Source organism: Micropterus salmoides, unplaced genomic scaffold, assembly GCF_014851395.1.
Source record: "Micropterus salmoides isolate LMB-PRFRI ecotype aquatic unplaced genomic scaffold, ASM1485139v1 Ms_hic_scaffold_15, whole genome shotgun sequence".
NCBI classification, from domain to species: domain Eukaryota; kingdom Metazoa; phylum Chordata; class Actinopteri; order Centrarchiformes; family Centrarchidae; genus Micropterus; species Micropterus salmoides.
This window is the reverse complement of record NW_024040596.1, coordinates 33949003-33973102: the sequence shown is the minus strand read 5'-3', so window position 1 is coordinate 33973102 and position 24100 is coordinate 33949003. Positions and strand designations below refer to the sequence as shown.

The following is a 24100-nucleotide window of genomic DNA, read 5'->3' as shown; positions in this document are numbered from 1 at the left end:
TGGGATTTTTCACTTTGCAAACCTGTTACATGCACAAAAAAGAGATATAACTCAATAAAGGAGAGGGAAAAAGCTACAAAGCATAATACCACCAACAGGTCACCAGTGCCGTGCTGTGGGCTCACTAGATTTCAGTTGTATTAGTAGAACATAAAGCCTTAAACTGAAAAGATATTTGCCTGATTTTCTAAGTGTTTGCATCTGCCCAGCTCTGTGACTGTGGCAAGCGACCAGATCTAAATGCAGATTACAGACTGGTTAAGTTATAAAAGCTATGAATGGGAAATGTAGCGAAATTAAAAGAACATTAGATGTACCCCTCGAGCAACTTTTCCCATCCTCCCTCAACATTTCTATTGGCTACATTTTGTCCGGGACCGATGTGGAGTGTGTGAGTGATTGACTGGTCTCTTAGTAATCCGCCTCCTATATGAGCCAGTTCCGAAATCACCTGAGCCAAGAAGGCAATGCGAAATAAATCTTTACATTAGGAAAGAAGGGGGGACAAAACATAGATTTTGAAATGAAATATGTATAATGGCTCCTCTGCCTATCAGGTGATGAACCTCACCACAAATCCACACAAGTTAATTTCAGCGCCTCTGATAAAGTGCAGCTCACAGCCACTTCAGGTGGAGCAGAGAGGACAGACACAGAGCTACAGCTGGATCATCTTATTCTCTGCTAATTTGCAGGAGAATAAATAATAACAATAATCTCTCTCTCTTTCTCTCGTTCGCTCCCGCACGCCTAATTTAGTTAAGCCAATAAAGTTCAATTTTCAGCCTTTTGTTGTTGTTTAAAAAAAAATCCTTCTGAGGGCTAACAACGCCAAACTGGAGAACGACAAAGTTAGTGATACATCACACACTTCCTGTTGTTCTTTGTTACTTACCTCTCCTTTTGTGCCAGATCACTTCATTTCTTGTCCTTGTGTGTTTCCCACCTGTATGGTTGTTTGACCCGCCCTGATTAGTTGGTCTTGGTACTCAGTGTCTAGCTTTCCAGCATTATTTCCTTGTTGCCTTTGGTTTTAGATTTTGCCTCTTTCCCTGACCTCGCTTTTGCCTTCTGCCTGCCAGATGTTTGCTTTCTCTGATTACCTGTGTACCAAATCCATTTTTTAAGTAAAACCAGACTTTTACATGTATCATGTTTCTGAGTCGTGCTATGGAGTGCTTTGACACCTGACCTTACAATTAGCCACAAGCTGGTGAACACAGTGAAGCATTTAGCATCGGAAGAGTCATATATTTCCTTCATGAGTTGAAGTCAAAACCACTGTGATATATTGGATTTATTATTGTCTGTTGACCAGAAACACAGATTACTGCAGCTTTAAATCATATTTTAGCACTGTGACAATTAAAATAAGAACACATTTTTCTGATCTTTGCTCCACTTCAAATTTGATTTTAAAGACATACATTTAGAAGAAATAATCCTAGCAATCACTTAAAGAATGTGCCACACGAAGAGAAACTTCATTTGAACTATAAAATGAGGAGCAATATTCTGATATGAGTTCAGTGTATGTATGTGATACATGATTATATTCTGACCATCCTGTACCACTATCAACTGCATTATAAGCTATACAACATTACATTACTTCTTGTATAATTGTTACATGCAATGAGCAAAAATGTGCATATTTTTTTAACAAGTAAACAAATGCAACTGACAGAAATTCATCATTAAGAAAATAAGCAAGAACATTAAAGGTAAATAAGTGTGAATGTGGACATTTTCAAAAATGTATGAGCATTACAAATGATACTTTCTAACATAGAAACAAAACTCAGATACGCAGAGTTTTGTCTGATGCGCAGCTCGCTGTGCTGCAGTGGGAGCCCTCACTCTCCAGTAAAGGTTGGGTTTTCCACAGTTGTGGTGGCATTCTGGAACAGTGGGTTGGTAGCCTAGCAACAGAGAAAGCCCAACAATTAGTTTGTTTTCATCTATGATGTTTTTTAACCTTGTCTTGAAGTCACTTAATTTCAAGATTTCACAGCAGATTATACAACCCACACACAGTGTCAGTGTTGCTCTGCCTGGGTGCTGCATGTGCTCATCTCCACAATGTAGAAGGATGACATTCTCTAATAAAGGCTGGTATTCAAGTAGGGACGTGGACTGTGGTCAGTAGCTTGCACAAGCAAAGGCTGGTCTCTCAAATGGTCTGGCTCAAAAATCCAGACTTACTCCAATCTGGAACAATCCTGGCATCCTCAAAAATAAGAAAAGGCTAAATTCCCCTTTGTGGTGATAAAGGGATAAGACATCTAGAGTATTTTCATCCAGGGCAGTAAATTTATTCCATTTCAGGATCTAGTGGCACACTATGGAATTAGCCAATAATACATTTCTTGAATATCAACAGCTTAAATACATCATCTGGGCAAGATTTAAGTCTAAGAAAATGGACTTAGATTTACCTCCAATGATAACAGTCAGCAAAACTAAGGAGCTGATCATTGATTTCAGGAAAAAGGAGATAAAGACACACACTCCTGTCTACATCAGTGGAGCTGAGGTGGAGCAGATGAACAGTTTCAGGTTCCTGGGAATCAGGATCACAGAGAACCTGACATGGTCGTCTCACATCTCCACGCTGGAGAAGAAAGCCCAGAAAGCATCCTGACTGGAAACATCACTAACATGGGATGTGCACGGCCCAGGACCGGAGGGCAGTGGGTGATTAAAACTGCTCAGAAGATCATTGGTACCCATCTCCTGAGCATCAGTGATATCTGTGAGGTGAGATGCCTGCAGAGCCCAGAGGATACTAAAGGACAGCACCCAGCCAGCCCCAGCCTGTTCACCCTGCTGCCTTCTGGGAAGAGAGATAGAAGTTTGTGCTGCCGCACCACCAGACTGCAGAGCAGCTTTTTCCCCCTCAAGCTATCAGACTCTTAAACTCTAATTCATCCTCAGCACTGCTCCCCTGATGATAGTTTATTTCCGTTTAGCATTTTCATAATTGCTTCTGTATTAATGTATATTGTCTGCTATGTCGCAGAAGGGAGTTACAAAGCTCAGTTTCATTATATAACCTGTTGTATTGTGACAATAAACCTACCTAACAGACTTTCTTAAACTCTCAAATCCCAAACTATTATCGAAAATAAAAATAATACTGTTGACAACAGATGGTTCAGCCTCTCTCTCATTCTAAAAGAGGGAGACTGATCTATCCGTTAGTGCAAACCAAAATATCTGTACACAAATACTGTACGTTTAGAATGACTAAAATCCCAATCTACAACTGATACACTATAAAACTCTCCACAGAACACACTATACAGGACAAAGGATGTTCAGAATGGGTCTTATGCCATCAAAGGTCGGGGCTGTGCTGCCTTGGGGATGGTGGAGGCCTGTGGTTTGGGGCTTTGGATCTCTGGGTCTGGGGCGGGTCTGCGAGCTGGGGTAGCTGGGCTGCCCTGGACCTGCCCTAGGGCTGGGCGGGGTGTTCGCTGGCTCTGGTGCTCAAGGGGCTCCTTCTAGAAGCCCTGGCCTGGAGGGACCTGGCATCCTCTTGCCTAAGAGGGCGGGGGACGAGGCTGAATGCTGGGGCCAGTCAGCAACCTGGCCCCAGTGGGGAGGACCATTCTAGTCTAGCCTCCCTCTGACCTGTTTCACCTTCCCTTCCATTATTAATATTTCCCTCTCATGGCTGTGCTGTGTTGTTTATAGATAATCCTGACTGTTTCTCCTTCTCATTCACTCTCAGTTGTTATCTTATGTCTACTGTTATTATTGCTCTTATTGCTGTTGTTCAGCTGGCTGTCTTCTGTTTTTTGCACACATGGTGACTCCTTTTTCTCACAGGATTTTGGCCACCTGATTCTGCACAGTGCAAAGCTCAAAAAAATATCTACAGAAAAAAATATCTACACATGACAACTTTGGGAAAGATGGCCAGACCTCCACAGCCTCAATTTTCTCATTGTGCTACTAGCCGGCAATAGCACTGAACATCAGCCTTCTGTACTGCAGAGCAGTCCAATCTGAATATTTTTTTAGTTTCTAGAGGAAAACCATAGGTCTAGATCTTAAAATGTTGATAGTGATTATTTCTACATTTTTGTTAGCAGTGATAAAAAAATTACATTCAAATAAATCGTCTCACCTTTTCCCATTTGGCTTTCTTCTTTTCATTTTCAAATTTCCGGAACTCTTTCAGATCCTTCATGTAGAGGACTAACTTGATGATCATCAGCAGAATGATGCCGATAAGAGCCACAGACACAATGGAACCTCCGATGATAGCTGTGACGCTGGGTGGTTCCGGACAGTCTGGACAAAAAGAGATACATTCCAGGAGATTGTACACATCCAAAATGCTACACTAAAAAAAGAATGAAATGGAGAAAAGTGTGCTAGCCGCACAACTCTAGAGATGGAGTGAAATGGATAAACTGCAAATAAATTTTGTACATACTACATTGTGTTCCCCAGAGGATGAAGCCTAGTTACTTCAGAGATCCTCTAGTGAGGATGACATTTGTTGTTTTGAAATGTCTGAAGTTGAGTTGTAATGCAATTCAAACAAACAATTCAAACATGTTCACCTTCCCATCAGCCTCAGCTGTAATTTGTGTTTAGGGCTAATTACCAAATGTTAGCATGCGTGAAAAAGGTAAACGTTAACGCTGTCGCCTAGTGCTACATTATTCAAATATGAAGCCTGTGAAAAACTTTGTGCTCTATCAGGGGTGATAGTTGAGTCGCAAAGGATGTAAATACAATTTCACAACTTCTCTCTCCACTTTTGTTTATTTACAATAAATAGAAAAAAATTTAAAACTTATTTTGAAACAGTTGGACAAGCTCTCATCGCTGTACAAGCAGTAGCGGTTCTAGACCAGTTGTATTGAGGGGGCCAAGCTGGAGCCAGTTGTTTTGTCAGAGGGGCCCATTCATTCCGGGACAAAAGAGACAAAGGCAATGTTCAAGCTTTCAAAGTGTCTTATTGTCTTGTTTAGTATATAATTTTATGTTTTCGTATGTTTCAGTAACTTACACTTATTTGTTTCAGTAACAGGATCTTTCCAGTAACTTAGTTATAGTTTTATTAAATTACATTATTCAAAAAAACAACATTCCTCTTAACTTTGGCTCAAGTTACAGTACATTCTTTGATGCAGCACTTCTTTGTAAGGCTTAATGATCAATAGAAGCTCTAGTGTACTAGACATTCTCTGGATCCCAGTTCGTATTTTGTATCCCACTATAACTACTAGGAAACAACAAACGTCTCCATATTCCGCCCTGTTATTAGTCCTGATGTGAAGTATACCCAATATTAAATACTTGATAATAGACCATCACCTGTGCTTTATGGACAGGGATACATATTTTGCGACTGTAAAACGAATAGGATAAAGATGTATTTTTCTTACTGTGTGACTACTTGGTAATTCAAAGTATTTGTAACAATCTATCTAAGTAGGTAATAATGAAATGCAGCTATTTAATGTCACTTAAATAAATGTAGCAAACATTGCATAGCATTATTACTTACTTATTACAGTGTCATTACTGTTTTATTTATGAGGCTGCTGTTATTAGTATAGAGTCAGATACGTGTTGAACTAAGCACTTTACAATGCTCCAGCCAAACCATGTTCTCTCCACCTTAATATATCTGTTCCATTTTTTGTGTCGTATAGTGTAGTAATATGTTTGTGTCTTGTAAGTTGATTATTGTGATCTTGTATTGAGCACCATGGGCCTTAAGAAACTTATGTACTCGATATGTGGATGAATGACAACAAACCAAACCAAATAACATCCTGCTCAGCTGTATCATCACAATGTTATAATTAATTTTAGTAGGCTAGCTGACTTTCTAAACAGTGAGGTGATTAGGAATTGGAATGATCAAAACACTGTTAAATATGTGCAAAGCTAACTATGAAAAGTGGCCAAATGAGTATAACACAGCACTGTCAGGAGATCAGCTGTGAAGTTAACAGTACTAGAGTAGAGCTGTCAGGAAATCAGCTGACGTGTGGTTCATGAAACAGTGGATGTCATACTGCATTGTGAAAGTAGAACGCTCTTGACTGGAACGTGCCTGAGTCAGTGAGTTGTCAGGAAAGAAAAAAAAACTGATTAACTTCAGTTCAAAATGGAGCTTTTGTTGACGAAAAGGCACTATGTGAGGCCATGGAGATGGGTGGGGACTCTTAATGGTAAATAATTATTTTCTAAAACCCATACTGATTTTCCATTATATCCTTCATACATGTTGAAGTTGGCATTAAATTTAATTCAAAGTGAAATTATCTGAATAATCTGAAATTCGGTTTGAATTACTTTTTGATGAATCGTCCAGCCCTAAAAGTAATAGATTACAACTCTGTGTTTCTCTGCAAAATATTAAAATTTGTCATCAAATACACCCAAGTATATTTGTAAGTCTAAGAAAATAATAGATTAACTAATAATGACTGAATTGTTAGTTGCTGCCCTCTTGATATTCCATTTAATAGACTCTGTCAAATTCATAAACATTCACTGACAGATCCCGTGTAGTTACATAAAATACAGTGACCTTTTTATACAAAACATTAACCAGTATTGTAGCCAGTATATATGTAGCCAGTATTGCTTTGCTACAAGCTGTACACATGTCAAAGTTCATGAATGCTAATGTAGACCGTCGGTATATTGTGCAACTGCATAGCTGTGGAAAATCTTAAATGGGTAAAAGTGAAAACCAACAACACAGGACATAAAAAACTCCAAACAGGTGCAAAACATTTTTTAACATAAACTTATAATAGCAATCTGTTCACTTCACACAAGACCTGGTATATAAAGGCCCAGGCCACAATTTCAAGAATCAGTTATGAGTTAATGCAGATACTCAGTGTGATGTTTTCAGTGCATAATAGGCTCAAGGTTTAAGTGTTTTATTTTTTATTTCTTCTCATATGGCTTTTTTTGTGACTGTACATTCTGCAGGCAGAAGACAAAGACCTGAACCAAGGTGCCATTGACGAGACCATGGTGGGAATATGTTAAATGCCACTGATAGACCAGAAGACATTGGGATTGTCCTGGAAGGCCAGGTGGTACTGCATGATATGGACAACGTTGCAACATAGCTGCTGCCATGTTTTTTCACTTAATGTATGTCTTGAACCTCAACAATCCTTGAACTTAAGTACTCTTTCGAAGTGCTCCAAAAAGTTGTGATGGAGCTGGATGGCAACACACTGTCAAAGAAAGCCCAGGGACTCAAACACAAACTATAAGTGAGCTGTTGCCATTTTAGGCAACCTGGATGCAACGGTTTCCCTTTCTTCTTGGAACATGGACCGTTGCTGCTTTTTTTATTGGACTGGACTTTTGCAACTCACTTGCGCTGCCTTTATGTAAGCATTTGTTTACTGCAAATGTAGCATATTTGTTTCAGCAGATTATTTCTCTCTGGGCCATGTGTGGCAAAATGTATCTCTTTCATTTTATGTCAGCTTTGTCAGATGTGTCAGAGCTTCCAACAGTTTCCCCTATATTAAAATGGGGAGGTGATTTTGTTTTTTGCACATTCGTAACTGAAAATATAGTAGTGGTGGGAAATCAATTACTTCTTAATTTTATTACTCTTTAATTACAGAACCATTGCAGTTAAAGGAGCACAATAACTTAATTAATTGGAAGGTCGGTGGTTCAATCCCTGGCTTCCCCAGGCTGTATGTCAAAGTGTCCTTGGGCAAGATACTGAACCCCGAATTGCCTCTGGCATCTGTTCCGCCAGTGTATGAATGTGTGTGAATGTTAGTTTCTAAAGAAAGGCGCTATACGGAGCATTTACATTTAATGATTTCATTACATTTGTCTTTTTTGTTGTTAAGAGGTTTTAAATGTAGTGGATGTATAATGCACTTTTTTGCATAATTTTGCAAGACATTTCTGCATTAATCTGGCTGTTGTATAATTCCCTATTGATGCTGGTTTGATGTCATTCAGAAGGTGTTTTAATGACCAACAGTGTTGCCTCAGGTTGTAGCAGAATGTTTTCAATGCACTCTTGATAACTTGGTGAAACAACCAAGTGTGTATATAAAGGAAAAAGGTGCTTTGTTCTAATGTGAGAATGGTTTGTATATGAATGCATTTATTTGTGTATACATTGCATGGAACTGACAAGTATTGTTAGTAAATCTATTTTATTACAATACAGTTTCAAAAGAAATGTTTTTGTGTATGCCTTATTTGTTCTGAAAATGTTACAGGAGTATAACTGTGGGTAAGATTAAAAAGAAATCAGCATACAGAAATACTTTTAGCATGTCGAATTTATACACAAAGTTTGCAGAATCTTTATGAGACTAACTAGGTTAGGTTAACTGAACAGAACAACACTGCATATACTTTACTTCAAAATCTCATGTTGCTTTAATAAGTGACAAGTAAATACACTAAACATTAAAGGGAATGTTAAATTAACACAAACAAATGATGTTGAGTCTTTACAGAATAATTTAGTAAATTTAACATTAATAAATAACTTTGAATGAACATAATCAAATCATGTTGATTTTACATATAAGAATTCAGTATACTAAATTGAAATGAATCATTTCAAATAAAAATAAATATATGTGCAACCGATGTACATATTATTTTTATGTAAGTTCAACAGACTTTTTTTTCAGTGTAGACTGCCTCCCTCCCCTCCCTCCCCCCCCCCCCCCCAAACTGGTCGAGGCAGATGGCCGCCCACCCTGAGCCATGGTTCTGCCCGAGGTTTCTGCCTCTTAAAAGGAAGTTTTTCCTTGCCTCTGTCGCCTAGTGCTTGCTCTTGGTGGGAACTGTTGGGTTTCTGTAAATAGCATCATAGAGTACGGTCTAGACCTGCTCTTTTATGAAAAGCGCTGTGAGATAACTGTTGTTGTGATTTGGCGCTATATATAGTAAATAAAATTTAATCAAATTGAATTTACCAGTTCGTGTATTACAGGAAGAAGCTTTAGATCAGATAAATCATCTGGCCTGATTGCTTCATTAGACTTGACAAGACACTGTTCTGACATTGTAATGTTTATGTAGATGCTTTTGCAGTAATATTGGTAAGCATACTAAGTTTTAATCTCTGCTCAACTGCAAAAGACAGGTTTTTGGCATATACTATTTTCATGTTCATATGCATGTTTTATGCAATTATTGTTAAAGAATAAAGAACTCAATGTCACTGTTTGATAAAATATTAGCTGTTTGATACACATACCATTTTGAATGGCTTCTGATGGTTTTTGTTGGACCCCTATATAGGAAACATTCTGCTAATACCTGTCAAGAGCAGAATATTGTTCAATAAAAGTATTGAATTCCTCATTCATTTCCTTCCTTGGTGTTTTTCTTTGTTATGGTTGTGTTCACTTGTTGCCTATTCATGTCTGATGCCAAAGGAAGGCAAAAATTGTCTCAAAATCTATGACTATAGATCTATACACACATACTACAAATGTATATGTCTACTTCCAGTACAAATCACTGAGAAGCACTAATACTTGAATGTCATTACTGAAATGCAGGTCCAAATGCAATTCTTTACAAGCAACCACTGGAAGGTGCAGCTGTGGCTATCCCCATGATAATGTTACAAATGTTCTTATTATCACATAGCATTGTTTCTAGTGCAGCCAGTTGCCACACAACAATAGATAAATCCTTTATACTAGGCAATATAGTCCAAAGTTCCAAATATCAGTTTTACAGAGTCCCTGGGAAAAGGTAAGAGCGGGTATCCATCTAGTTACAACACTGTCTAACTCTGAGAATGCACAGGATGAGGAGCTGTAATGAATACAATACTTTTTTTAATGTATTCAATATTATAAACTAAACAGTTTCAATAATCTTTCCTTAATAAGGGTGGTGTCTGAGATTGTTTCAGGTTTCTTTATTTACTGTTCACCTGTCATATGACATACAGATAACCATTGTGTATATCAAACATTACCATGCTTTGATAAAAATCAGACATAAATAAATGTACTCTTAAGCAAATATTTAATGTAAAGTACATGTATTTGGTGAAAACTATTCTGAAAAGTTATGGTAATATTGTTTTGTATAAAACACATGACTGATTGACAACTTCAGACACGACCCTGAGGCAAGATAGCTAAAAATGTTTAGAGAATAAAGCATTGTGGACTGGAGAAAAATTGTGTTTTGTTTAGATGGATACAAACTCAATTCAATTATTTATATTTTATAAATCAGTAATACAATTTAGTATTGTCATGCAGGCCTTGGATAAGTTATGAAAGGGCTTGAAATAAAACAGTAATTTACGATAAGCATATAGGCCCAAAAAATAAACATGAGAAACATTTTCACTGTATGATGAAACAATAAGTATTGCTATGATCTCCAGATGTCTACTCTGATACATTTTCTAACATAGTAATCTCATAATGGTTATATTCAAATTCATAATTCAGGATTTTGAGTGATAGATCTGTATCGGCTAATTTCTCTACTTATCACAACTTCAGAACAAAATAATCAGAACTAATCTATAAATAAGTTGTGATGTATTGTGATGACCTCAGTGGTGGAGTGTACATTTACACAAGTACTGTAGGCCAACTTATGAACAAATCTGAGGTACATGTACTTTATTTGAGTATTTCAATTATCTGCCACTTTATACTTGTATTTCATTTCATCGCAGAGTAAAATATTGTACTTTTTATTCCACTACTTTGTCTGACAGCTGTAGTAACTTGTTACTTTTAAGATTACAACAGCTTATACCATTCCTGTCAAGGGAAAACTATGTATCTTTATAGTTGGTGATTTTGAATGTGATTTTTAATAATAATAACTAATAAACTGAAGGATGGATTGTCTATGAAGATTCTCAGTCATCCAGGTCATAGTTATCCAATGAAGGTTAAAGTCAAGGGCAACTGGACTTGGTTGAAGATACTGGAAGACGTTTCGTCCCTCATCCAAAGGACTTCTTCAGTTCTGACTGACTGGCAGGGAAACTCAGCTATTTAACCTCAGTGGGGTCGCTTGCCAGGATCATCAATACCGCTGGGTCATTAGTGTTCCTGGTTGTTGTAACAACAGTCGTTACAGTCGTTAGGACTACCGGTGGCCAAGACTGAACGAAGTGGTGGCGTAGACCCCCTCCTCTGTTCGACCCGGGTGTAGATGGCTTCCTTGACACCTCTTTCAAACCATCCATCTTCTCTGTCTAAAATGTGCACCTAGTGGTCCTCAAACGTGTCCTCTGTCCTTCAGATGTAAGTAGACTGCAGAGTCTTGACCTGAGGAGTTGGCCCTTCTGTGTTGAGCCATGCGTTTGGTCATGGACTTCATCAAGAAAGCACAGCTATCTCAGCACAACAAGAGCAAAGAAAGACAGACCCGGAAATCTACAGTACAAAACCTACAGTCCAGAGCAAGCTGCACTAACAGAACAGGAGAATTGTCTTGGAGGAGAAAGGACAACAACCCCACAACACATGAAACAGACAACAGATGGGTGAAAAACTTTTCAGATAGGGAACTCACCCAACCAGAGAAAGACGTTCTGGCCAAAGGATTAAACTTTGCCATTACACCACAGCAACTACCTATAGTAGACCTCATCACAGCCACAGAATCGGCCATTAGGAAAAACAAATTAACAGAAACAGAAGCGGAACAGCTCAGACTAAAGGTATCTGCAGTCCTTTCTAATGCGAAGGCCCCTCCTTCCAACCTCACCATCCAAGAAAGGAAGGCTGTGACATCTCTGAGCAAGGATCAAAACATCACTATCTTACCTGCTGACAAAGGAAGATGCACGGTAGTACTTAACACAGTGGACTACCAGAACAAAGTCAACACACTACTAATGGACACAAACACATATGAGACACTGAGACGAGACCAAACCAGCAGATACAAGAAAAAGGCCACCATCACCCATGAACAATATTACCGTTTGTATCCTGGAGAAGCCATTCCATGCATTTATGGACTACTCAAGATACACAAAGAAGGAGCCCCACTCAGGCCAATTATCAGCAGCATTAACTCTGTCACCTACAACATTGCCAAACACATTTCTACCATCTTAGCTCCTTTGGTGGGAAACACACCTCACCACATCCAAAACTCTATTGACTTTGTAAACAAAGTTCGAGGACTAAAACTGGATCCAGATGAAACCATGGTATCCTATGACGTGACTTCTTTGTTCACCTGCATCCCCACCATAGAGGCAGTAGAAACCGTTAGGAAACGGCTAACACAAGACAACACCCTGGACAACAGAACTAGCATCTGCCCTGACCAGATCTGTAAATTACTCGACCTCTGTCTAAACACCACCTATTTCCAGTACAACGGTGGATTCTACAGACAGAAGCATGGCTGTGCCATGGGCTCACCGGTATCCCCGATTGTGGCAAACATCTACATGGAAGAAGTGGAGAGCAAAGCCCTCAACTCCTTCAGAGGAACAGCACCAAGCCACTGGTACAGATATGTGGACGACACCTGGGTCAAAATTAAAAACCAGGAAGTGCAAGCCTTCACAGAACACATCAACTCTGTGGACAGTAATATCAAGTTCACACGAGAAGATGTTCACAACAACAATTTGGCCTTCCTGGACTGCGCTGTACACATTGAAGAGGACAGGAGCCTGCAGATTGGTGTTTACAGAAAACCCACTCACACAGACCAATACCTACTGTTCGATTCCCACCACCCACTGGAGCACAAGCTAGGGGTCATGAGAACACTGCACCACAGAGCGGAAAACATACCAACAAACGCCCAAGCCAGAGAGAAGGAACAGAACCACCTGAAGGGGGCACTTACAGCCTGTGGATACCCTAAATGGACCTTTGTGAAAACAGCCACAAGATCCAAGAAGAACAAAACTACAGGGGATGAAGAAAAGAAGGTCAAACGCAACAACATTGAGATTCCATACGTGTCTGGAGTATCAGAGAAACTCAGGAGGATTTTCAACAAACATAACATCCCTGTGTTTTTTAAACCTGAGAACACACTAAGACAGATGCTGGGATAAGTGGGGGTCTACGCCACCACTTATCATTATCATCTTATTATTCATCACTTCCCAGGAAACTCAACAAACGTAACCTATTGGCCTCAGGTGAAGATAATAACGTTGGTCGTTCAGTCTTGGCCTCGGGTAATCCTAATGACTGTACCGACTGTCGTTACAACAACCAGGAACACTAACGAACCAGCAGTATCAACGATCCTGGCAAACAACCCCTCTGAGGTTAAATAGCTGAGTTTCCCTGCCAGTCAGTCAGAACTGAAGAAGTCCTTTGGATGAGGGACAAAACGTCTTCCAGTATCTGCAACCAAGTCCAGGTGCCCTTGACTTTAACCTTTGTTGGATGAAGGATGGATTGTTTCTTTCTGAGTTGATGAAATTCTCCTACTTTTAATGTAAAATTTGATTATCTTGAAAATGCCTAATAACAAAGCTGAGAACTGCTGTTTTCTGAGCTCAAGGATGGGCTATTTCTCACAGCTACACTACAAACATGATGCTTTTATAGATTATGATACAGTGCTGTAGGTTAAACTACAACAGTATATAACATTCACTTCAGATACTCACAATCATGTGACTCATTCATAAATCCTGAATACATTAACAACATCAAGTTCTGGCGTACCGAATTGTTGTGATCTTTGGGACAGTTTTTGTGAGCATTCAACAAAATCTGTAAAAAAACAGCCTGGCATTTCGACTTAGATAGAATTATACATATACATTAATTTAACAATAGCAACAGTATGACCACATTTGTAGCTTAGCGTCAGTGATGTAGAACTCCCATTGATTCCTTCCTGAGAAAGCCCCACTAACTTTCTATCCTCTGATTCGCCGTGCTTGCACCTTCTCTGTAGCTCTCAATAGCAGAGCCATCATTTATATTGCGACGAAGAAAATGCTGAAAGTCTCTAACGTTAACATTCTCTGTACCCCGGTTGACTCCGACAATCCTTGTAAAATCACCTAGGTTGTGCAAAGCTATAATATGGACTGCCACCAACAATTATTGGGTCACTGCTTGTAGTAAATGTATTCATCCAGATAATTTTCTTTGAAAACCTGTCAATGCATCTATTGATACAATTACCAAGTGGCTTCAATTTGTCATGAGTCCAAGTGCCAAATATAATCGGACCTCTGTGCAAAATAGTTTCAGCGATGAAGACGTCTGGTTCAACATTTTGTGTATATCCACCTATATCCATGGAGTTGGTCACATGTTTGTAATTGTTCAGAAATGAAAGTAATAACCAGATCAGGACTGGTGTTTCCCTTGCGCCGAAACAGACTGCGACTGTCGTTAAATGTCGTTCAGAGACAGTATAAGGGTGGTGACTTGCAAGCAAAGCTTAATGTCCTTATAATGAAGTACAAGGTTGAAATATAGCTGACTTAACTCTTGGACTGTCATTTCCACACAGAAACATAGCACTGGGTGTTCTCAGGTGCCTGCCAGATATCATGTGGCAACCAGATACTTTTATGTGCGTGTGGGAAACATCATTATTTTATTTTTTTTGCCCATGTTCCCTTATGGGCGCAGTAGCATTTAGCTCAAAGCCTCAGAAAGCTGCTAGCAGACTCTTAGGCTACGTTCAGAATGCAGGCCTTAATGCTCAATTCAGATTTTTTCCCCAGATCCGTTTTTTTTCGTTTGACACTTCGCATAGTTGTATAAATGTGGCCCATATCAGACTCCAGTGTGAACTGTCCGCGGCCTGAAAGTGACCCACATGTGCAGAAGAATACAAGTATATCCAGCTGCAGCCCACAGACCTGATGGAAGTTGATGCAAGTTGACGGAAGTTGAACTTCCAAATATGGTTTGTCCCAGAAGACACCACACACAAAACGTGATGACGTTAATCTCGGCTTACATACAGTATAGATCCTAATGTTAACCGTTTTATTCTTTAGAGGCCAACAACAGAACTTTAAATACACTTCTGAGGAGTTTTGATGACTGTGCAGATGTCAAATATCGGCAGTCTGACGAAAATTGACGGCGAATCGAAAATGTGTTCTAACGTTTTCGGAGTTGACAAGTGCCGACCATGGTGCCGGCAGGTGTCAATATATAGCTGCAGTAACATTAGCGGAGGTTGCAGAGCAGTGGCCGATGTGCGCCACTGTAGGGTTAACGTTAACCGGTTGACATGCATACAATCAATAACTTTAGGCACACACCCTGTGATGGTAAGAGTAATATACTTCGGGGGGCTGTCAGGAATAGTTAGCCAGCTAGCTCTGGTTAGCTCCCCCAGGTCCAGTCACACAGACCACTTCAGCCAACACAATGTTCGTAACGCTATTCTATCATTAAATTCTCAGTAATGTTGTACCAGTGAGAATAGCGAACATTTATATTGGTGCTGATGGGGACCCTAATAAAAATAGATTTTTCCAATAAATAGTTACAAAAATGCGTATGCTGTCAGTTATAGATCTTAGAAAGAAAGAAAATTGGAATCAGCCAAAATCAAAATCAGCAGGTCAGACCTTTTAAAAAATCAGTAATTAGCCAGTAAAACTGTAATCTGTGCATCTCTTACTACAGCGATAATCCTGTGTGTGAACCGATATTAGGCTGATACTGTAGATCTACTGTTGTGTTGGGTTTTGCGCATTATGATGTTAAGTGGCGGAGCAGTTGGCCTGCTGCAGTTAAATTTCTAATATATGTGTGTGTACACACATATATATATATACACACACACATACATGCTGTATTATTTGTGTCCTCTTCAAAAATTGCTCTTGACAAATTTTATGTTTATTGTGCCCCCCTACTGCCCATGCATATGAGCAAAAAAATTGGATTTGGTACACTTTGGCCTGCAGTCTGAACGTAGCCTTAGTCTTGTTTAATGTTTCCAAATAGCAGAACCACTGCAAGCCGCATTGAAACAATGACATTGTTCTTAAATTTAAGAGTGTGCCTCTGAAAATGTTTCTGCATTTTATCAGCAGCTTACCTCTCTGCTGCAGAATTTCAGCCCTGTAGTTATCCTCTCCAACCAACTGTTCCAGCTTAAATTTGATCCAGCAGCCCTCTGTGTCCTTCTGCTGGCACTGCTTGCTTTGTATAGTGAACTGGTCTACCACAGTATGATTAATGCTCTTCTGGCAAACCGCTATGCAGTTTTCTTTTAAGGGACCTGACCCAAAGCCGAGGCATTCAATGCAGTTCCTGAGAAGATTGATAGCAACAGTTAATACTTATAAGTCAGTAATGGAGCTACTTTATTGATTCATAACCACATACTTGACCTTTAACAACAATTGGTAAGTGAAAGTAGTAGTAGAGTAGAAGTTTGGAATCCTTACAATTTAGCCTGGCAAAGGTCAGGGCAGCTGGGGCATGTCTCACAGTGTGGACGATTGTATCCCTCCTTACACTCACAGCGGTTACACTTGCAGGTCCCTCTGCCGTAGCACACTGAGTTGTTAGGGGTACGACAGCCCTCCTCAGACACCGTACACTGACAGGCTGAGCCCTCGTAGCCTGGGAAGCATTCACATGTGCCACAGTTGCACTTACCGTTTCCTACAAGTAGTGAGAAATAGATAAATATAGAGAAGTTAGAGAGCTCATATGCTTGCTTTTAACAACACATTTCTGTGCATAAACGTAGCCTGCATTCCCTCTGAGGGTTTTATCAATTCAAATGCAGTAAACTGCTGTTTCCACTTTTGTTGTAATTAAGGTTCATAAGTAATATGCATAAAGTTCTAAATATTGAAATTACTGAACTGTGACCAGTCACACCTGAGACCTGTCATAAATTTTTTGTAAATAAATAACATAATTGTAAATGTAATGTTAATAAATAATGATAAAATAATTAGCAGCATATAGTTTTATTCCTGAAATAACTGTCCAATAAGATGAGGCTCCTGCACTTCTGTATCACTGTGAGTCAAAATACACTGCATTTTAGACAATGTTTACTTCTTACTTCTTACTTCTTCTACAGTATATAGTTTGGGGACGCCTGCCTTTACAAGCACATGAAGGTTCATGTGGGGGGGGGGGCTAACTCCATATTAAACCCTACGGATTAAGAATGGAGTTACCCCCCCCCCTTGCAGCTATAACAGCTTCAGCTCTTCTGGGAAGGCTGTTCACAAGGTTTAGGACTGTGTTCTTGACCATTCTTCTAGAAGCACATTCGTGAGGTCAGGTACAGATGTTGGACAAGAAGGCCTGGCTCACAGTCCCCACTCTAATTCATCCCAAAGGGTTGGGGTCAGGACTCAGTGCAGGCCAGTCATGTTCTCCACACCAAACTCGCTCATCCATGTCTTCATGGACTTTGCTTTGTGCACTGCTGCACAGTCATGTTGGAACAGAAAGGGGCCATCCCCAAACTGTTTCCACAAAGTTATGAGCATAAAATTGTCAAAACTGAAGCTGCGGTATCGATGATCCTGGCAAACGATCCCAGTTTAATACCTGAGTTTCCCTACCAGTCATTTCAAAACTGAAGAAGTCTATTGGATGAGAGACGAAACGTTTCCTATTATCTTCAACCAAGTGCAGTTGCCCTTGATTTTAACCTTCTTTGGATAACTATGATCTGGATGATTGAGAACCTTCACAGACGAAGGACACCATGGTTTCATCTGGGTCCAGTTTCAGTTTCAGTTTGTTCACAAAGTCTGTGGAGTTTTGGATGTGGTGTGTGATGTGGCCAACCAAGGGGGCCTCCTAAGAGAGCTCCCCGCCATCATCCAAAGGGCTGCCGTGCAAAAGCATATTGTTCCTCCGGTTCTCGTCCGGTTCTCGCTTCCCCCAGCTGCCAGCAGCTGGCCCGCCTGGCTAACAAAACACACCAGTGTGCCTTCGCCAACAATATGGTTCTGATTGCCTCCTACTTCATCCAGCTGGCGATCTCCTCCACCACCACGATGGAGGAGGAGGTAGTAAGCAAGGGAGCCACAGGGGCTGATACCTCCGCCCAGTCTGCTGGCAGACGCAGGCGCACTGCATCTTCCGGTTGATGCAGTCAACCATCCCTGGGCCCACCAGGAGGGAGGTTGTGGAGGCTCTGATTAACCAGGATGGGCTTTTCGGGCCTTACTTCCAGGCCCTCATTAACACCATGAAGTCTGCAACCCAAGAGGTTGAGAACATCTGGCGGCACATGGGCTGGTTTCGACATTCCTCTCGCCTTTGCCATACCCCGGCTCAGGGGCCATAGTCTTACTTCCTCCATTTTATTCTCCTGCGAAAAGACATTAGCCAGGAGTAACCTGGGTAGTGGGAAAGTTGCTCTCTTTCCTCTCTTCCTTATCCAACAGTTACTCCGGCTGGTCCGCTTGTTTTGTTGGGAGATGCCGTGGCTAGTTATCATTCCCCGGTCTGCTGCACTCAGTCCAGTCCCCGCACTATTCTAATATTGATGAATGTATTTTTTCATAGGTGATCATAATTACACGTTTCGGTAAAAAAGGAGTAGTAAAAAACAGATTAAAAACAAAAATGTTACAAAAATTAAGGGAGCTACTGGTCACTGCATTTATATGCGCTGTCGTTGCCATGGAAAAGTGTATGTTATGAAACAAATATTGGGGACATCTTATATTAGGTCTTAAGAATACAGGCGTGCGTTGGTGACAAATCCTTGTATCTTATAAATCATAATGGAAGAAGTCAGTTCTTTTGTGGTAACACTAAAAATGCAAATCATTTGAAAGTGACTGAAACTCTACCTCCACATAGTTTATTCAGGAACTTTTCACAGTGTTCATCGTCACACTCGCAGAAGTCCCCATGGTAACTGCTTCCGGTCTCTGTGGTGTGGCACTCGCACCTGCCACATACACAGTCTCCTCTGCCCTCGCACTCGGTGCCATTCTGTCTCTGACAGGAAGCTCGCAGGGCCTGCTCGTCTTTACTGCCAATGGAGCACTCACAGGACTGACCGACATAGCCTGGACTGCAGCTGCATTACAAGTTAGAAACCTACAATTAGCACAAAAAAACGCCTTGCAACAGACCACGGACTCAGACAGGGTTTGTCAAAGCCAGACACCTCAGTAGCTAAATTAGCAAGTTAGCATTACGGCCATGTTAGCTAGCCATGTTTAGCATAGAAAAGGACAAGCTAGAAACAGAAAGTGAGGCTCTATGACTACAAACAGCAACAAAACACAACAAATAGCTAACTTTTTTAACGGTATTCCTTCCCTTTATGTATGTTATAATAGAAATGTTGTTTGATGATTTTGTCTGTCTGTATTTATTAAACAAACAGATTAAACAAACAAGCTGGTATTTAGGGAACTTCAAAAGTGAAAGAGCCCTGCCTTCAGTCTTTCCTTACTCATGCTTCTCATCCCAATTTCTGAAAGAAAGCAAATAAGTATGTTTCCCAAAATTCTGATGTTAAACAACATTTTAAATTAAATATTTAAAGATATGTGTATTTGCTTTGGATAGCTCTGTGGCTCCGGAGAGTCACAGAGAGGATCGGATGACCAAGTGAACACAGCCAGGTCATAAGAGGCGTGAGGTGTGACATTCCATTAGCATTGTTTATTTAAGATAAACACAAGGCCACCAAATACATATTTATGAAAGTGGACAGGAAAGTAGGGAAGTGATATAAGAGAGAATGAAAGAGAAGAGGAGATATTACAACTGTTCATTTGTTAAGATGTGTTCAGTGTTTATTATAAAACTGGTCGAGACTAAACTTTTCATCTAATTTTTATTAAATTCAGCCATTAGTTTACTTAACTTTAGAATGTATTATTAGAGTAGTTATTTATTATCCCTCCAGTTTGATGTGAAAACTGAAACATTTTTGAAATTTGATTTGATTTGACAGTCAGTTGTTGACTAAAAACACAAGTTAGTCATTATGATGTTCTGGACCTTTGCTTCAGGAAATTTTTTCTAACTGGACCTGGTAAATTCAGTTGAATACCCCTGGTGTAGAAGGTGTAAAGCCTACCTGCAAATACCACAAGTGACGTTTCCCTTGCCATTGCAGTGTGAGTGGTCATGGTTATTGGGGTCTTCACATTGACACTCACAGTTTGTAGATAAAGTCACTGTCAGTGTGTCTTTAATGCCCAGTGGACTGATAGTGAAAGACTTGTCCATCATACATGAGCTCGCTGTCACAGTGACGTCAAAAGAAATCTGAAAAAGGCAGTTAGGGTTGGGGGGTCAGACAGAGGAGTAAACAGAGAGTAAACACTTTATCCCCTTATTGAGTGCACTGGACCTCCCCTTTTCAGCTCCTCCTGAATCTGAGGGTCAGTGATTTGATCCAAGGCTGCCCCAGTCTGCATGTCGAGGTGTCCTTGAGCAAAATACTGAACCCCAAATTGCCACTGGTGTGTGTGTGTGTGTGTGTGTGTGTGTGTGTGTGAGAATGTGACATGTGGTGAATGTGACATGTAGTGAAAGCACGTTTGAGTTATTGTAATACAAGGAATGAACTATATAAGTGCAGTCCATTTACCATTTACCATTCCCTGTCCTAAACCTCCATGAGACACTGAAGAGGCACGTCAACCACGACAGCCCAACAAAATCCTCAGATTTCAGCATCTCCTTCCCTGGCTCCTTGCCCCTGAGGTTTTTGTACTCAGAGACCTCTACCAAATGTTGAACCTCAGATTCAGGAGAAGCAATACAGATTCCTTCCTGGTTGTGTGGAACAGGTGACCGGCACTAGATTTTAAGAGTTTGAATACTATGGTCTTCATGTATTTTCTGGAGCGTAGCAGAAGTATCTTCTGTGGTGCAGCGTGGTGCCAGCACCAGTACTATGGGCCATTTGGTTCATGTTTAGCTTGAATGAGAGATGTATCTGCATTCATGGCAGAAAGCGCACTGGGAGTGAGTTACTACCTCAAGTGAAGCACTTTAAGTATCTCCACAAGGCAAGATTTTACAGGCAGATTGATGCAAGACGCATTAAAGCTGCAGTCAGTGACCCCTCCAGTGTTTCATTGTTTCAATGGCCCAGGGCAGAGCGGGATGAGAGGCTAGTTGCCACTGTCAAATGTAAATGCTCCGTACTTGTATAGCGCCTTTCTAGTCTTTTCGACCACTCAAAGTGCTTTTACACTACATCTGCATTCACCATGAACCGCCAACCTTCCGATTAACAGCCAACCTGCTCTACCTCCTGAGCCACAGCCGCCCCTTAAAGGTTTTCCCCCAAGTTAAGTTTGTCATCATGCCTCTCTCTGTCACTTGTTGATATGAGTGCCAAGTCTTGATTTACTGGTCAGTCTATGTTCCAACCTTACTCATGATCATGACCGAAAGAATGAAGTGGCTGAGATGAGATTCCTTCACAGCATGGTTGGGTTTAACCTATATCTCTTTCACCTAGAACTTAGTGAAGAACCAGTTAAGGGGGTTTGAGCATTTGAGTAGGATGCTTCCAGGCAACTTCCCTTTGGAGGTACTCTAGGCCCTAACTGGGAGGATAGTCTGGGGGAAAGATCCTGAACATGATGAAGGCCATCCCCATATGACCTGGGGATGGCTTGGGATCTCCGGGGAAGAGCTGGATGACAGGGCTAGGGAGAAGGATTTCTGGGCTACCTTACTACTTTTGTACCACCAGGACCTGTACCAGAAAAGTGGATGATGGATGGATGACTTTTTAAAACCCAACACAATGTTAAAACTGAAACTGTAACAAGAAGTGTGATTGCAATATGAACATTACCATGGAAAGTAAAAAAAATAAAAAAATAAAAAAACTGACCTCCTGTCCCACACGCACATCGTGACAAACCCCTTTGCTGTCGACTGCTGGTCCTGCATTTTCACATTTAGGGGTATAGACAACTCTTACATTGTCAGGGAGATTGTCATGGGTCACAGTTACTTTGGAGGACAAGCTCTGTGATGAATTACACACATGAGACATAGACAAAGATAGTACGAAATTGTGAGAACAAAATGTATTGGCCACAAAGAAAAATACATGTGCACACAAAATGTGAAAAATAGTCAAATTTGTCAGCACCAAATAGACAAACTTACATTGTAGGCGGTTTCTATCAGTTCAACAACATTTTTAGAATCTGATGACAGAACTCCCACCTCTGATTTTGGAATCAATTTAGAGAGTTGCTGCAATGGTGAACACATGGTGAAATAAAAAAAAAATAATATTAATGTATAAATGTGTGTGCTCTATAAATAAATAAAAAGAGGTACAGAAATTAATACATTTACCATGTACACATTCTTCACGTTTTCTGTCACTGCAAATATCGGCTGAATATTGTTTTTTTCCAACTGCATAGCTAGTTGTCCAACAGATGGGTAGTCCTGCACGAAACAATCAGTGAAATCAATGAAATGTTGTAAATCTAAAATAACCATTTGATGTGTTAACCACTGAACAAAACTTACCATGATGTTTTTTAAAGAAAACGTTTTTGAATCAATGTAACAATAAGTCATTATGGACAGTTGCAATTTAATATAAACTGTGTCTTTTTCTTGTTTTGCCCATTAGCTATGAGAACATGGCAATGCCTTTTGGCTGTTAATTCCATTATGTGATTTCATACGTACCATATCATTGCTCTTAGCATAAAGGTTGTTTTCCATGTGGCAAACTTCATCATTGGGTTCCAGTATGCCGGCCAGTTTTCCATCCCCGGCCATGTGAAATCCAGCATCCGTGGTCAGGACAATCAGCCGAGTGCTACTGTTCCTCCAACCTATTTTGTCCTACACAAAAATATATTAAGACAACATGTTCTCACTCCTAAGTTGTCACACATGGTCAAGACCCGTTGGCCTCAGTTTGTAATGCACTGGGGAGCCCCTTAGCGTCATAGTTCAACGCACTGGGGAAAGCCATGTAGTGTCACTTTTGACGTAGGTTAACTGACGCAAGTATTTTTAAGTTATTTTAACCCAAAGCATGATCTTTTTCTAAACCTAACCAAACAAGGGGTCTTGACCAAGGGTCCGTGTGTGACGAGTTGGGAGTGAGAATGTGCTGGTTAGGGACCATTCAAATGTTCCAGTCTCTGTAATAGGATGTGATAGTCAGTGGTGTTGAATGCATCTTGTTGTACTAAGACAAGTCCTTTGTCTGATGGGCATCAAAAGTCACACAGCTGATTGACAACTGCTTTCTCAAGAATCTCAGAGAGAAAGAGGTTAGAAATAGGTCTTAAGTTGGCTAAAACCCCTGGATCAAGAGTGGGCTTTTTAAGAAGAGGTTCATTTACAGCTACTTTAAAGGGCTGTGGAACATAGCCTGTTGATAGAGACAGAGTTCAAGTAAAGAAGCGCTAAAACATATGGCCCCAAGAATACGTTTGACTATGGTTTCTGGTGTCACTAACTTAATGTTTCTCAAGATAGATCTGCGATAATCAGAGTTGGTCACTCAGCCTCCTAAGCTTCCGGGCTGCTCGAGGACGGCTAAAACGAACTGTATCTGGTAAATCTGTAAATGCACTGGGGTCATTGTTTCCCTTATTTAATTTAAATATTGTCCACTGTATAGTTTATTTATTACAGTTTATTAATATTTTACAAAATATATAAATATATAAACAAAAACATTAATCTGACTCAAGGAGAAGAGATGCATTATACAAGATTTGCCTACTGGCTAATTTCTATCTGCAGTCCCCGGGCAGGTGCAACTAATGCAAATAATTCAAATTTAAGTTCAAATACATTAAATAATAACATTAGTCACAGATCTAATTATACATCCAAATATCAGCCATTACACCCTACACTATGCAATATTTCTAAATAATCATCGTCATGATTAAATAATACAATAAAAAAATAAAATACAGACTCTGTACCAATACAGAAAATACAAACAGTAAAAGTACTGTTTGTATTTTCCCTATTTTTACTAAATGTATTTTTTTCTGTACTGTAATGGAAGTTACTTTTTTTTGTATAAGACATAACGCCTACATGTAATCTGTTACTCCCCGAGCCTGGCTTTAATCTCATACAGTCTCTGAAATGGTTATGTATGGAACTGCTGCTTGAATGGGCCC

General features: G+C 40.1%; 1 protein-coding gene across 2 annotated transcripts in view; it reads right to left on the bottom strand.

Annotated features, from left to right (window-relative positions):
- Positions 1 to 1279: 1279 nt before the first annotated feature.
- The window catches only part of itgb2 (integrin, beta 2), a 66118-nt gene continuing 43297 nt past the window's right edge, over positions 1280 to 24100 (bottom strand). For both annotated transcript variants that reach the window (XM_038719777.1, XM_038719778.1), the window contains exons 7-16: positions 22635 to 22793; positions 22290 to 22385; positions 22095 to 22184; positions 21814 to 21951; positions 20035 to 20225; positions 18788 to 19020; positions 16400 to 16619; positions 16048 to 16262; positions 4136 to 4302; positions 1280 to 1922 (exon numbers count right to left, since the gene is read on the bottom strand). In XM_038719777.1, coding sequence (XP_038575705.1) covers positions 1857 to 1922; positions 4136 to 4302; positions 16048 to 16262; positions 16400 to 16619; positions 18788 to 19020; positions 20035 to 20225; positions 21814 to 21951; positions 22095 to 22184; positions 22290 to 22385; positions 22635 to 22793 — 1575 coding nt within the window. In that variant the 3' untranslated portion in view covers positions 1280 to 1856. The remainder of the gene's footprint in view (positions 1923 to 4135; positions 4303 to 16047; positions 16263 to 16399; positions 16620 to 18787; positions 19021 to 20034; positions 20226 to 21813; positions 21952 to 22094; positions 22185 to 22289; positions 22386 to 22634; positions 22794 to 24100) is intronic.